The sequence below is a fragment of the Labrus bergylta genome, chromosome 12 (assembly GCF_963930695.1).
Source record: "Labrus bergylta chromosome 12, fLabBer1.1, whole genome shotgun sequence".
Classification (NCBI taxonomy): domain Eukaryota; kingdom Metazoa; phylum Chordata; class Actinopteri; order Labriformes; family Labridae; genus Labrus; species Labrus bergylta.
Window position 1 is genome coordinate 5842076 of NC_089206.1, and position 15548 is coordinate 5857623.

Consider the following 15548-nt stretch of genomic DNA (forward strand, 5'->3'; position numbering starts at 1 on the left):
GCCGTTTCAGAATGTTCATTTTGGGCGTTGTCTGCTGTGTGTGTGTGTGTGTGTGTGTGTGTGTGTGTGTGTGTGTGTGTGCGTGTGTGTGTGTGTGTGTGTGTGTGTGTGTGTGTGTGTGTGTGTGTGTGTGCGGTTAGGCAATCACGGTTTAATGGATTTTTGTGTAAAAATATTTCAGCACCCTGTTACAGTGAGAGTCAACAGCAGAAGTGTTTCTTTTACGGTCCAGGCCAGAGTTAACAAAGACCCTTAACTGAGTTCATTTCTATAAAAGGGATCGTTTTGTGTTTTATTTTTCTGTTCCCAGGATATCCATGATGAGCGAGAACGGCCGTGGCACCCTGACTATTCGTGATGTGAAGGAGGCGGATCAGGGGGCGTACACCTGTGAGGCCATCAATGCTAAAGGCCTGGTGTTTGGTATCCCAGATGGAGTGCTGACACTCACAACCGGTTCAAATCCAGGTAATCACGTCTCACTTTGACACAAACACACAAATAAAGGATGGAATTCTTTGACATTGAATTCATATTGACATGTTTAAAGAGACTCTTTTGGTCTCCCTGTTCTCTGTAGGTAACTGTCCTGATGGTCACTTCAGTGTGGAGGGCCGCTGTGTGTCCTGCTTCTGTGCTGGCATCAGCAAGAACTGCAAGGGCACCGGCCGCTACCGCAACCAGATCAGCCTGCGCTTCACTGAGGAAGAAGACTTCAAAGGCAATGAAGCAATTAATACTTAAATACTTAATACTTGTAAAAATAAAAGCAAACTTGTCAGGATTTGTGTCTCTGAATTTTGTTTTTTGTGCTTCCAGGAGTGAACGTCACTTACCCCTCCAGGCCAAACACTCCTCCTCTGTCCTCCACCCAGCTCCTCATCAACCCTGAGATGGAGGAGTTCCAGCTTGTCGACCTGTCCCGCCGCTTCCTCAATCTCGACTCCTTCTGGACCTTGCCTCGCCAGTTTCTGGGCAGCAAGGTTAAAAAGAGAAATGTTTGACAGACGTGATTTAACTTAGCTTATCATCACACTTAAGACCCAAAAATATTTGAATCCAATTTCAGATCGACGTCTACGGAGGAACCCTGAAGTACAAGGTGCGGTACACATTGGCGCGCGGCCAAACTGAGCTTGTGGAGAAGCCAGATGTGATGCTGGTTGGAAATGGCCGCAGACTTGTGTACCGCAGAGAAAGCAAGACCGCGGGCCGAGTGGTCAACCAGAAGGAGATCAAATTTACTGAAGTAGGTCTAAAAAAGGGATTCTAGCAAAAACAAACACAGAATCTGCTCAATCTAGAGGTAAAGTTTTGATGAAGTCCTCTAAAGAAGTGTTAAACCTTCGTGTACAACAAAGTTCTGACCTTTAATTTCCTGTTCAGATAAAACACTCTACATGCCTCATCATGTTCTAAACCCACTTTCATTGTGTTAGGATAACTGGCAGCACTCTAACGGTCGCCCCGTGAGCAGAGAAGATCTGTTGATGACGCTCGCCAACCTGGACGGCATCAACATCCGCACCATCTACGACAACCACATGGTCAGCGTGGCGCTCAGTGACATCATCATGTCGACCACTTCTGTGGAGTTCAGCACCATGGGTCATGCTAAGGATGTGGAGGAGTGCAGGTAAGAAAAAAAAAACACCCACTTGGCAGGATACTGTGGTGTTTGGTGCGTTTAGAGACTCTCAAAGTAAATCCATCAGAGGATTGGGACAAAATGTTAATATGAATTGATCACAAGTGAATTTACCAAAGAAGAAACTGACAGTGGGATACTAGAAGAAGAAGGAAAGATGTCAGATGGTGGTGAAATAAATTAAAGGATGAGGCGTCACTGAATTACTTCATCGATCCTGCACTTGACCTTTTAAGTGGCAATTTGTTTTTTCAGGTAATCAGACATTTTGATGAATTATTATATGATTGTCTTCCAATCTATTCATCATGGTAGAATTGCTGTATCGTAATAGTATGGTTTCATATTGAGAGTTACATTGTCATTCCCACCCCTTGTCAACAATTAGAGCGTCCTCTTTTGGACATTTCAGTGATCCCACATCAAGAGTGAATTGAAAATAATTACCAAAATGTGTTTGGAGAAACTATGACCATGTCCTATTTGATTCCAGCACATCAGCCTTGTTTTATATAATCTCTGCCTCTCTCTCTTTCTAAAATAAAAAAGGTCATATCTTAGTCATCTGTTGTTTATTTCAGACATCAATTTGCTTCGTCCTAGTTTTGTTATTGTGACAGCTGATTGAGCATACTATCATTGATCCTCCCCAGATGTCCTCCTGGATATTCAGGCCTGTCCTGTGAGAGGTGCACCCCCGGTTTCGAGCGCGTCCCTGGCGGCTCTTATCTCGGCACCTGTGCTGGTTGTAACTGCAACGGACATGCCAGCGCCTGTGATCCAATCAGCGGGCACTGTCTGGTAAAAAGCTGGCTTCTTTTTGGCTCTGGATGTCTGTCAGTCACATAGCTGATAATTCGAGTTTAGCATAACAGATGTTTTGTGCTTGAAGGAAATACTCTCATTTGCTGTCTTGCCAAGATTTAGTTCAGAAAATCCAAATCACTCTTGATGAGTATAAACATTGAATTTGAAGCCAACAAGCCTTTAGATTCGATTTGAATAAATACTAGAATCAGGATCAAACAGCTACTCTTTTATAAAAGCAATATGTTGTGTTTGAGTTTAAATGAGAGAAAATTTTAAATGAGAGTATTTTTGAAAATCATAGCTAATCAGCCTCTGTTTTTCTTCTTCCTACTGACAGTACAGACAGGATGTGCTGTTTTATAACCAAACACAAATTAAATAATTCCCTAATTATCAAACTTGTAATTAACATTAAATTACAATTTGACTATTTTAAGTCAAATTCCTGCAAAGTCAGATGAATGATCATTGTGTTGTCGCCGCCACAGAGCTGCCAGCATAACACAGAGGGCCCTCAGTGTGACAAATGTCGCCCAGGATACTTCGGTGACCCAACCCGAGGTCGCCCCGATGACTGCAAGCCGTGCCCCTGCCCTTACTACGAGACCTCGAGGCGGTAAGGTCACAGACACACCCATACCACACACACACACACACACACACAAGTTCATACAAGCATCACAAATAGAGGAAGTAATAAATCACATCTGCATACCACACACAAAGCATCTTCCATAAAGCTGGGTTCATATTAGTATTTGTTGGAGCTCATGAACCTTTTGTTTTTTGGTTTTTAATGTCTGGCTATTTGAATTTGGTTTCATAAGGTTTTCCGACACCTGCTTCGTGGATGTCGACCAACAGCCGACATGTGATGCCTGCAAACCTGGCTACACAGGAAGACGCTGTGAAAAGTGAGGAAACTGCCGTCATTATTGTGCTTTTAAGCCACAGCTTATAAAGTAAAAAAAAAAAAGAGACTGATAGTGACCAGCACAATAAGTTCTAAAACACGCTTGCGGTTTGACTATTTTTTGTTGTATTGTAGGTGTGCTGCTGGATATCAGGGCAACCCCCTTCTGCCTAATGGAAAATGTGTTCCTAACTGTGAGTACATGTTCCACAATTGCAACAACAGTCTTTGACATTTTCATTTCAAAGCATGAAATCGTCTGTGCTCGGTTTGTTCCGCCCATTGATCTCTTCTTTCAATCTGTTATATGACCTCAATGGGGATTTAACCCTTTGTAATGATTACCATGAGGTTTTCTATGCCCCCCCCCCGATACAATGGTCTGTAGTATTCAGTCATGGCTCAGGTATGCAGAATGGTTGGAACACTCCCAGGTGTACTTTCTTCCCAAGTATGTCATCTTCTTTCCATTTCTCTTTTTTCCAAGCTTCGAGCTCCAAGTGTGATAACAGAGGAACCATCAGCTCCAACAGCAGACCATGCAGCTGCAAGGTACACAATCAGTGTTGCAAACTTCTACAGTGACTATATTGCTCGTAGTGATAAAGAATGTACAAGAAATGCAGCAAATGTCTTAACAATGAGGAAAATACATGCACATGAGGACAGACAGAATGAGCAGTATAGGTTAACATAGTGAAATACTTGGGAATGAAACCCCATTTGATCAAAAAAAAAAGAAACAAATAATATGTTACATTACAACACAAAATACATGATATGAAGTAAATATAGCCCACCAATGTTGAAAATAAAAATAAAGGTAAATAGTATAATTTATTCTCTAGAATAAAGACACATACCAACATTGAAAAACAGTCTAAAGTGCAATAATGCAGAGGACAAATAAAGCCTGTATTAGAAAAGTAATGTAGCTAACCAAGAGCTACAGTGAAGTTTTATTGTAACTTTTATAAAATCTGATCAAAGAAAGCATCATATCATTGCATTGTGAAATCTGCTGTTTAAATGTGCTTTGTTAGGTGTCGTATCGTGGGCCTATAAGCTAGATCGATCACATGTGTATACTGTGTTTGTTTCTGTGCAGAACAACGTGGCAGGCGCTCTGTGTGACGAGTGTAAGCAAGGCTTTTTCCACCTATCCGAGTCCAACCCTGAGGGCTGTCTGCGCTGTTTCTGTATGGGCGTCACCAAACAGTGCGCCAGCTCCACTTGGAATAGAGATCAGGTTGGTTGCCAGTCTCAAAATGACACAGGGTGGAGGATTTTTTCTTTCAGTATCAAGGTTTGAGTCGGTGTTTGCGTAGCCATGCTGTATCAGCAAATCCTTTTCAGGTATTAAATACCCAGGTGCAATGTGCAAACAGAGATTGAGATCATGGAAATCTCAGCTCACATCTCATTCAGAGAAATTGTTTGTGGGTCCTCAGGTTCGAGGCGGGGTGAACGCGCAGCTCTTCTCCCTCTCCAACAGCGCCAGCACCGTGATTATCAATGAAGGAATCTCCCAGAGAGGCTCCTCTGAAGTGTTCTTCCGCTCATTCGCCACCGTTCCCAATGACATCTACTACTGGGTCCTCCCTGAGAGCTTCAGAGGAGATAAGGTGAGAGGGGGAACATCAAAGTAGAGAGCGGGCAAAAAACTGTGAAGTGTTAGTCGAGCTACATATCTCTGCCCTTTCTGTCCCACTCAGTCATGCCTTAACATGTTGTCCAAGTGAAAAGGCAGCACTCATCCACGTAGTGAGCCTCCTTTGAACCTTGGATTCACATTCAACCCAACATGGGTGTCTTGTGACTCCCCCCCCCCCACAGTATCATAGGGGTGAAATGCCTTTCCACTATTTGGTTTTGAATAAGGAGTTCTCTTTTCACCTTGTTTGTACCAGGTGACGGCTTATGGCGGGGAGCTCCTCTACACTGTGCAATTTGAACCACAACAGCGCTCGCTGGTGATTGACGGTCAGCCGGATGTGGTTCTCCAGGGCAATGGCATCTTTCTGGAACACTACTCTAAAACCAAGCCCCTCGCACGAGCCCCACGCGTTGTCACTGTGACCTTCAGAGAGGTGGGTTTCCCTTTCGTTGAAATAAAAATCTGAATCCCCGACACATGTGAACCAACTTTTCTCTCCTCTCTGCTCTCCATCCCTCCTGCAGTCCGCATGGCGTCGCGCCGACGGGCAGCCATGCACCCGCGAGCACCTCCTGATGGCTTTGGCTGACGTTACTCTCTTCATGATCAGGGCCTCCTACGCAGACAAGATGGCAGAGACCAGGTATGGGGGGGGAGGTTCCTCTGCATCTGATAGGCTCATTTACAAGCTTCAAATGTATTCTAAAAGCATTGCACTTGACACCATATATTAATAGTTGTGTGCTTTTTTTGTGCTGAATAGTATCTCGGACATCAAGATGGACATTGCTGCTCCTCAATCCACCGGTAATGAACGTGCTCTGGAGGTGGAGGAGTGCGCCTGCCCTCAGGGATACAGAGGACCCTCTTGCCAGGTACTCATGCAGATATCACAAAGGGTGGTTTACTTTAAACCTGAAGAAGCAGTTTGTATTAGATGTTATATTATTAGAATTCCCTCCCATTCCAGACAGTAACCACTAAATAAAAAAACTCTGGCAAAAGCACCACAATGGCCTATCTGTCTACCTGCCCCTTCACTCGTTGCCCATTAGCAGGGTGTTCCAGGAACCTAAATGTGTGAGCAAGTCACTAGAATGGCAGAAAAAGGTAGTTGTAGTCCTCTCCCCAACACATTCTCATGGACTTGTTCTGCACTAATACTGAGGCCCTTTTAGGGAGTGGCTTTCACAGTGTCTTAGTTAGATACTTTCAAAAATCTAGTTTGCTCTTGTTGGTTACTCAGGAGTTGCCAACCCCTATATTAACAAAGAAAATCTTTCCCCAAAGGCTCCAAATCTCACTTTCATCCAAACCAAATGGAAAAATGAATTGTCAAACTATTATTTGCAAGGTCGAGTTAGAGCTTCCATCCTCTAGATGAATTAGTTAAGCTGCATTTCCACCAAAAGAACCCTGGACTTTTACTCCCAGGAACTACTTTGCAAGGCATCAAAAGGCTTCCTCCAGCACACAGTTGGCTGAGTTGTCTCTGACGTCCAAATATCTGTGAAAATTAGGCTAATTACTCTGCTGACATCTGAAAGCTTCTTCTAAATGCAGCATCTACTCCACCCATTAGAAATATTCAGCCCTGAACTCCATAACCCCAAAGTCTCTGCTCTCTCAGAAAGTTCTATCAGGGACCTTTTTTGGGTTGAAATAAAGTCTCTGGGACTTTGTTTAGTTCCTGATCCCTGCAGTGGAAGCAAAGCACATCAGTGAGTTTATGAAAAAATAGTAAGACCATTAAATATAGGCTTGAGCATGTTAATAATAGCCCAGTAAGGTCTTGAACCTTTTCCACTACGATCCACATTGATAATTGCAGTATGTCTTCCCTGCTGCCATGGAACAAAGATGTATTCTTCTTAGCCATCACTTGTTTCTCACCTGAAGTGTTTTTCCATGTTGCTGCAGGAGTGTGATGAAGGTTACACGCGGACCACCTCCGGCCTTTACCTGGGCACTTGTGAGAGGTGTGATTGCAATGGTCACGCCAGCGGCTGTGACCCGGAGACCGGCAAGTGCCTGGTATGTTCATGCTGCTCTTCTTCGCTCTTTTTTTTTTTTTTTGCCAACATTGAACCTGCTTTAATCTTTGCAGTGGAATGCACTAATGGTTTCTTGGAAAATCCCAACTTGTGGAAACAAACTTGCAAGTACTGTATATTCAACACATCTTTTTATATGTTTGTGTGTGTGTGTGTGTGTGTGTGTGTGTGTGTGTGTGTGTGTGTGTGTGTGTGTGTCCTGACCCTAAAGCAATGTCTTCATAACACCGCTGGGGCAAGGTGTGAGCGCTGTCAGACTGGTTACTATGGAAACCCTGTGAAGGATGGTGCTCAGGCCTGCCAGCCCTGCCCCTGTCCTGGAACCTCTTCCAGCAACCAGTGAGTTCATGTCTCTTAAGCCTTTTCACTGTGTGTCAGTTTAATGTGGATTACTACTATTAATGCTAGATTAGGCAAAGCAAACTGTGTGCAGCACTTCTTTTATCCAATGCCCCAATAATAACTAGAAATCAAACAGTCAATAAACAAAATCATTACATCCCAAGCATTAACAAGATCTCTTTGTTGGCACAGATTCTCTCCAACCTGTTATCTGGAGGCGGATGGTCAGCCGACCTGTGACAGCTGCCCCCCTGGATACACAGGCCGACGCTGTGAAAGGTAAGCCCTCTCCATTCTCTTTTATCAGTTTTCCTTTTCCACCCTGTCTTACTCTTACTGCCCTCTGGAAACTGCTCATTGTTGTGGTTGCAGGGCGGGCCGGCACTAAGATTAGCAGGGGCAGGCTGTAGCACCAGGTGGTTTCTTTTTACAAAAAAAAGGGATATAAGCATGATTGTGGTTGGCATCTGTCTTGTTTTTTTCCCTGGCAGTTGTAAGACATGTCAGTTGAAGGATGGGAGATGCAATTTGTTGCCACCCATTCTGAAGTACCTGTCAAGTTTTTTACTGTTTCATGTTTACCCCGGTCTGTTGGTGGATGTCAGATTTTAAGATTGATAGATTTGCAAACTGTACGTTGATTTTGCCATTGTAAAGCAATGTGTGTTTGTCAATGGATAAGGGGGCTTTGGTGGTATTCAGATTGTTACTCTTCAGATCTTATTTTTGTCTAAAAGAAATGTGCCAAAGGAGAAAGTGCTTTATGGTCTTAGGTTCTTTGAGATCTTACTTTTGCTTTCTTCTGTCCTTTCCCTACATAAACCTTCCAGAGAGGTTGCTTTCTGCTTCAGCTTTGCGCTTCACTGTAAGTGACAATTTTAAGGTGTTGGTTTATGTAATTTCTGTCTGTGTAAGGACCAATGGTTACTTTTGGGTCTCCACTACATAAATGTAGAAGTGGCATTTATGAGGACTTCTGTCTGGCTAATCAATCTTTGCTGGTAAGAGGGCAAAGATGAGAAGGTGACTTGGGCGTTAGGCGCAACTTCAAAATTATTTATTTTTGAAAGTTCCTGCCTGCATCAAACCTGATTCTGCTGTTTTGACATTAAGAGAAGAGAAGCCATCTGCAGACAGTTGTGGGGACCCTTTCCTGGAGAAGCAGATAGATGGCCTCCTACCTGTTGCATGTGGAGCTGAAGCAGTGTTCAATTTCAGCTGGGAGAAACAGATATCAGTGTATGGCAGTGGGGGCGATAGTGACGGCACTGAGGACCTGTCACCTACCACCATAGGAACAATAGTCATCCCTACAAGGTCTTTACTGTCCACTAATTCAATGGGAGTTGGCATTGTCTCGGTTACCCCCAACAAGTCAGCACCCAGACTCCCACCTCGCTTCACACCCAGCCCAGAGAGCAGACACAACAGCTTCCAGCACCTGCTTCGGGTTCACCTGAACACCTTTAACCAGCGCCTGAGCATGCTGGAAAAAAACACCCTTGACATGAAGGAGAATATTCACAGTATGGAGGACCAGCAGAGTCATCTCAGCTCCCAGCTGAAGGAGCTGATAGCTCTCCAATCTGCCGGAGAGAAAAACAAGAAGATTAATGAGCTCGAGACGAGCTACACTGACATGGAGGGCCGTCTGAGCAGACTGGAGGGAAGGCTGGAGATCCTTATTGATGGTTTTACTGCCCTGGCTCAGGAAATGAACAAGATGAAACGTGCTAGACATACATCCCGTTCACTCCAAGAAAAGAGGGCTCTACCTTCACTGTCCACAGTACTTGAACTTCCAATGTACTCAACACCTCAGCCTCTTAAATCTACCAAAATGCCATCCACCAGTAAAGCGACAGTGCCCAAGAGCATACCTACGCCAAGCCTCCCTGGAAACAAACTCACCTCTGCTCCTCAGAGAAAGAGAAAACACAAATCATCAGTTACCATTTCTCCAATAAAAAACTCTACACAACTCAAGCCAGTCACTAGGCAATCCAAAGGTCACCCAGCAACAAAATCAACGACAAAGATGAAGTCTACACCAAATAAAACTAGGATTGCTTCAAAATCTACATCTAAATCAACACTGAAGACTCCAACAAAGAGACCCGATGGAAGGCGGTCCAATGTGGCAGCTAAAAGTGTTTTGCAGCCAAGCAATCCAAAACCAAGGCAAGTCAAAGAAGAGGAGGCAATCACTAAATTTCAACTGGAGCCGCCGTCTCTAAAGAAAAAGCCACCAAAGCATGACAAATCCAATAAAAAGGAATCCTCATTACCTATAAAAAACAATAGACGTAACAAGGCCTTTAGATCAGATGAACCAGATCCAAAAAAGGTTCCAGATGGTGGAAAGTCTTTAGAAAGCAATTTAAAGAAGCCAGCAAAGCCACACCAAAATGACAAAAAGATGGAGCAGAACTCGCACAAGTTCGTCTCTCAAAAAGCAAAGAATTCTGCGAAGGTCACAGTCCCAACCACAAGGCCCACCAAGGCTACTACTGGAAAGAAGAAGTCTTTTACAACAGTAAAAAGGAAATCCACTCCCTCTACAACCAAGGCTACTACTGCAAAAAAGAAGTCTAACACAACAGTGCAAAGGAAATCAACTCCGGCTAAAACCAAGGCTACCACCGCCAAGAGATTATCAAAAAAACAGAAAAAGAGAACAGACCTCCATTCTGGTATTTTGGACCTACTGCGGCTCTTGAAAGGAGATCAGGATTCTACAAAGCAGAAAAAGGGTCACGATGGTTCTCTTCATGTTGTCTTGGGAAGGCTGGCCATTCCTATCAAAATTATCCCTGATGATTAGGGAATAATTTGTTGTTTTGTATGATTTATAATTGATTATCATTATTTGTATGTCTAGACTCTCATTTTGTTATTTAAGTCAGTTACTGCAATCATATCAATGGAACTTTATGAAGGGAACCATTTTTTGATACTGTTAAGTTGGAGGGACTTTCTGGATGTTAAGTTCCATCCTGAATTGTATTTGGATGAGACATTGTATTTGATTATTATAATAACTGTTGCACATATTTCTGCCATGAAGAGATTGCTTAGCATTAGTATCTCCTTTGTATTTACATTTGTCCATTGTTTTGTGCGGACTACCTCAAGTTTTTTTAAGTATCGCCCCACACTCTTTGTTAAACTGTTTTGAACACCTTTCTGTCCCCCTGTGATTTTTTTCTATATAATCTTGGGTATATTTATGATTGCCATAAGAGGAATAGTTTAAATGGTAGACTGTGTGAAAGAAGTGGACGTAGCCACCATGACATTAGCCATTGGTTTTTGAGCACCCATTTGTTGCTTAGAGTTCTGCATTTTGTCAGTCACCGAGACGGGATTTCTGAACCAAACGGATTGTATTTGGAACCATGTGTGAATATGTAGTGTTACGTGTCTATCTATGTAAGTTTGCAGGCTGCCAACCTGACTTTTTGTCTGAACACAATAAAGCTCCCTGCGGACCATTAACGAAATGCAGTTTTAAGGCACTTTGATTTACTTTTGAAACCACGAGGCTATGTCCACTTCTTATATATTGTCTATCGTTCAGATTTCACATTTAAGGTGCTTGACGATATTGAACGTTTTGAGGAGAACCACAGCATCTTTACTTTGCTTTGGCTGTATTGTACCATTGACCCACCATTTTGGTTTGAACTGATGCTTTGCCATGACATTTGATACAGATATTTATGGTCCCCAGAGGATGCATTCCATAGTTATTGTTCCTGACTTTTCATCAACACCATCAGCTGGTACAAGTGTTTGTCACATACTGAATTTACTACTTATGTACTCACAAAAATCTTGACAGTCAACCACATGTGTACTTTGTGTTAGCACTTATTAGCAAATGTTAGTAGGCTATGCTAACATGCCAAACTATTAGGGAATGCGGTTGAAATTGTACATGCATGTTCAAAGTTTAATTGTTTGCAGGTTAGTATGCTTACATCTAGCTCAATGGACAGCTGTAATGATAAAGTTGGATTAAACTTATTGGCAGCATAAATCTGAGTTTTAATATTTTTATGTGGCTTTAAATATATTGTAGCAACGGAGTATCTTGGTTTATCCTCTGGGGGCCAAAATTACCCGTTGTAAATTGCATTATAATCTGGCCAGTTGTTGTTAGAGTACCATAATTTAATCTGATATGTATCACCTAATACTTACACTTATGTGTCGAAGCTTTGGTCTTTCACTGAACACTTTCATATCATCAGCATACAAAGAAATGTTGGAATACACAGGTCCTGTTTTAAGCTCATAGCCATACGAAACTTCCATTTTTGTGACCTTGTACTGTTAGATTTTAAATGTGATGTTAGACCACAGTATTTGTCATGTTATGTTTAGCATCAGCTGTATATTTAGTAATGAACTTTTTTTTTACAACCAAATCTATTTTGATGTATTTTGCCTTTCCCCATTTTATGAGAATTATCTTTATTTTTAAATCTATTCAACAACATTGACTGGAAGGACTGAGTTAACCAAACCTTACAAACAGCTGTTTGCCATGGGATTTAGTTTGAATAGGGTTTTTTTCAAAACAAGTTTGTAGCAAAATGAAAAAGGCGGTCCTTTTGTTGGCTGTTGGCTGTTGACCTGCGGATCTGCCAGAGGACAGGTGAGGTAAGACTGACAGCAGCTGTCGAAAGGGAAACCCTGCATTGTACAGATCTGTGGTTGGATTAGCATTCGCTCTGGTGGCTGTGGCGTTGTTTGCTTGGGATTAAGGCATAATGCTTTTCTATGTCATAATATCAGATATCACTTTCCTCTTTAGCAGCTTGGCATCCTCTACTGCAGCTCATTATATCAACTATATTTACCACTGCCTCTTTAACTTCTGAAGCTTTTAATGTTGTCCTTTTTTTCCTGAGCAAAGGTGTTCCTCAGTTTCTGTACCACACTCTTATGAGAGATGGATTCAACATCATTGACATGTTGAATATTTTAGCAGTGCTTCATCCATCTCCAGTGCAAACAATGTTTCTTGATCTTGGGAAAACTGAGCTGGGTGTTCTTGGATGGATCTGAGTATAAGAATAGTTCTTAGGCTTTTAATTGCTGGATGGAATAACAGAAGAGATTGTGTTTTCCTTTTCTGTATGACTCTTTTGTTCATGGTTGATTTCTGCCTTTGCTCCAGAGGACTACCCTTAGTAAATGATGTATCTTAAGTATCTCTTTTTGCAGACTTCCCAGCGTCCTGTCTTTTTGTAGTTTGGGTTAAAATTGTAATCCTTGACTAGAATTATTTGCTTTAACACATTGTCAATTTTATTTCAGATGCGCCGCAGGATACACTGGCAACCCCCAGCTTGGACAGCGGTGTATCGTTGGCGGCAATGATCTCAATGGTACATACTGTATTTTGATTCAGGGAAATGACATGTACAGTATTGTTCCATTTACTGGCTTTACAAAAGTTTCAAGGATTCCCCTCATAGTCTTGAAGTACAGTTAAGTACAGTTGGTGATTTAATAGAGCGTCTACATATTCTAATTATCTACTTTACTTCCCCTTTCCAGGTAACTGTTACAGCTGTGACCAAAGAGGCAGTGAAGGTTGCAATGGACCTGTCTGCAGCTGCAAGGTGATCTAACAGAACTTTCAATTTTTCTCCACAGACTTTATTATTTTGTCAGCTATCTCTCACACTTGTATTGTGTTGCAGATGAACGTTGAAGGCCCATCTTGCTCCAACTGTAAGTCTGGAACCTTTCATCTCAGCCCAGACAACAAAGATGGCTGCCTGTCCTGTTTCTGTATGGGCATCACTCAGCAGTGCACCAGCTCTACCTACTACAGAGACCTGGTAAGGACTAAGAAAGTGGTACACGTCCAAGCAGCAACCTCCAGTATTGAAAAATGAGACCAATGCATAGGTGCAAAGAACTGCTGTCCCATTAAAACCCATATTAAAATACCCATTTTTACTGCAGAAATAAATGTGTTTACAGCCTAGTTAAAAAACAACCACTTTGGAATTAATAGCTAATTTCTTAACAGCTCAATTGGTACACTGTACAGGGAGTGCATATTTTTGTAACTCATCCATATTGATTATGTTAAGGTTATGCATACATACAGACATATATGCATTTGAATAAAAGTAAGATTGTACATCCTAAGGGTAAAAATGTGTTCACCAAAAAAGGCATGGTTATTTTTGCCGACTGAGTCCAAGTTTTGCCTCTTTCCCTACAGTTTTCATGCAGTTTACCAAGTGTTATCACCCAATTTAAAATGTGTGTTCTTTTCTATCTTATACTGGGGCTTATATAAACGTCCTCTCTTGCAGGTGTCCTCAGTCTTCACTCCAGGGAACTTCCAGGGATTCGCTCTGGTGAACCGTCAGCGCACCAATCGTATCTCCACTGGTTTCACCGTGGAGGTTTCCACCGAGGGAACTCAGGTGTCCTACAGCAACTTCGACTACCTGGGACAGGAGCCTCATTACTGGCAGCTTCCAGGGGTCTACCAGGGAGACAAGGTCAGTATGATAGACCACATGTAGGAGATACACAAGTGAAAAATATCCGGCCCAAGATGATGAACCCCTTATTGAGGATTATACTGGGACTGAGCAGCAAATAACAGAAACTTGTAGACCGCTCCTTTTCTTTAGCTTCCAGATTGCAGCTTTTTTATTTCCACCTCAAACTTCAGCCAACCTTTCTTCAAAGCAAACTTTTTCAAGCAGATTCCCTTCCTACTTTACTCTTCAATTGCTACATTTTCTTTCATTACCTTCAGTGTGTGTGTTTACAGGGTAAAACGAATGTGCACAAACTGAATGGCCCTTGTTTTCATGTGGCTAACCTAGTTCTATTTTTGACCTTTTCACCCTCTGTAGAAAGATTCTTTCTATTCTCGTATAAGACGAGCAGAGCAGGTACGGCAGTGTCGGCCAGTGGTTGCTGTGTTGTTACTGTTTGGAGTACAGTTCTGTCTGGCATGTTTAAATTCATGTTGTGGCATTGTGCTATACCATAAAAAAAACATTCATTTGACTTTGTAATGAAGTGCATTTTTATTCATAATGGACTCATATCATGTTTTTATGATTTAAACGTTTTGTAAGTCTTCATTTATTAATTATTTATGAGCATGGTTTTTGACAAGAGTGTATGCAGTTTGCTGCTGAAGGTGGCCACTAATTGCCTCTTGGATTTGACCTCTCACATAGAAGTGCATATTGCTAAAGGAAATTGTCTTCTGCTTCACATCACACGAGCCATGTCAAATGGATTGATCATTAATGGTCCATTTAAGAACTTCACACGGTTTAACTTTGCTCCCATAACACTGCCATAACACTCCCAAATACCATCAGCTCAGTGATAAGGAAAGTGATCAAAGTGAGCTCACTTTATCCACATCAATAGAGTGGCTCGAGCTCGCCAGAGGAGCAGCTAAGGAAGGATGCGTCTGTATGGAACCTAATGGCCTCCGAGCGTAAAGACAACCACAGATCAAAAAGAGCTAGCCAGGTATTTGGTATGAACGGCGGCACCGTAGATAAATGTAGTGAAGGTGACACTCACATCTCTAATGAGAATAATAAATGCACCATGGTTCTGTTATTGTGCACTAACACACTGAGAGTTTGTGGACATCTATGGAAAACAGGCGCTCAGCTCATAGATGCAGCAGCATGGAGAGTCACCTGAAGGGTCACCAAGCAGAAGCACTGTGACAGACTTTTGTGAGCATTTGCATGCAGGTTTGAGTTGTTATGCACAGTCTTAGGAAATTGTCAGTGTAAGAAGTTTGTTTTTTTGTGTTTTGATTTTTTGTGTGATCCATCCATGGACCGTGGAACGCATCTCAACAAGGTGGCAGCCATAATTTCAGGGCACGCAGAAAGATTATTAAAGCTCCTGTGACGAGTTTTAAGCTGGTTAGGAAACAGACAGAAATTAAAATTAATGTCTCTATTTGACCAACAAAAGCAAACATGACCAATCACTGACAAGATTGACCGTTTTTATATTGTGATTTTTAATGCTTGTAATCGCTGCCAGAGGGTAAATGTCAGAAATGTGGGGGAAAAAAAAACCTTTTTTTATTTTCCACAG

At 42.1% G+C, this 15548-nt stretch overlaps 1 protein-coding gene across 3 annotated transcripts in view; it reads left to right on the forward strand.

The window, feature by feature from the left end:
• hspg2 (heparan sulfate proteoglycan 2) overlaps positions 1-15548 on the forward strand; it is a 102003-nt gene that overhangs the window by 49458 nt on the left and 36997 nt on the right. For 2 of the 3 annotated variants that reach the window (XM_065961084.1, XM_065961085.1), the window contains exons 12-33: positions 311-468; positions 581-721; positions 820-983; positions 1070-1249; positions 1440-1636; positions 2302-2449; positions 2947-3074; positions 3286-3372; positions 3507-3565; positions 3859-3923; positions 4480-4620; positions 4823-4996; positions 5282-5461; positions 5553-5671; positions 5792-5903; positions 6949-7062; positions 7294-7421; positions 7617-7703; positions 12753-12823; positions 12996-13060; positions 13142-13282; positions 13769-13960. In XM_065961084.1, coding sequence (XP_065817156.1) covers positions 311-468; positions 581-721; positions 820-983; positions 1070-1249; positions 1440-1636; positions 2302-2449; positions 2947-3074; positions 3286-3372; positions 3507-3565; positions 3859-3923; positions 4480-4620; positions 4823-4996; positions 5282-5461; positions 5553-5671; positions 5792-5903; positions 6949-7062; positions 7294-7421; positions 7617-7703; positions 12753-12823; positions 12996-13060; positions 13142-13282; positions 13769-13960 — 2851 coding nt within the window. Of the gene's footprint in view, positions 1-310; positions 469-580; positions 722-819; positions 984-1069; positions 1250-1439; positions 1637-2301; positions 2450-2946; positions 3075-3285; positions 3373-3506; positions 3566-3858; positions 3924-4479; positions 4621-4822; positions 4997-5281; positions 5462-5552; positions 5672-5791; positions 5904-6948; positions 7063-7293; positions 7422-7616; positions 7704-12752; positions 12824-12995; positions 13061-13141; positions 13283-13768; positions 13961-14323; positions 14363-15548 lie in introns of all 3 variants that reach the window. The other variant, XM_065961083.1, reaches the window with a different exon arrangement.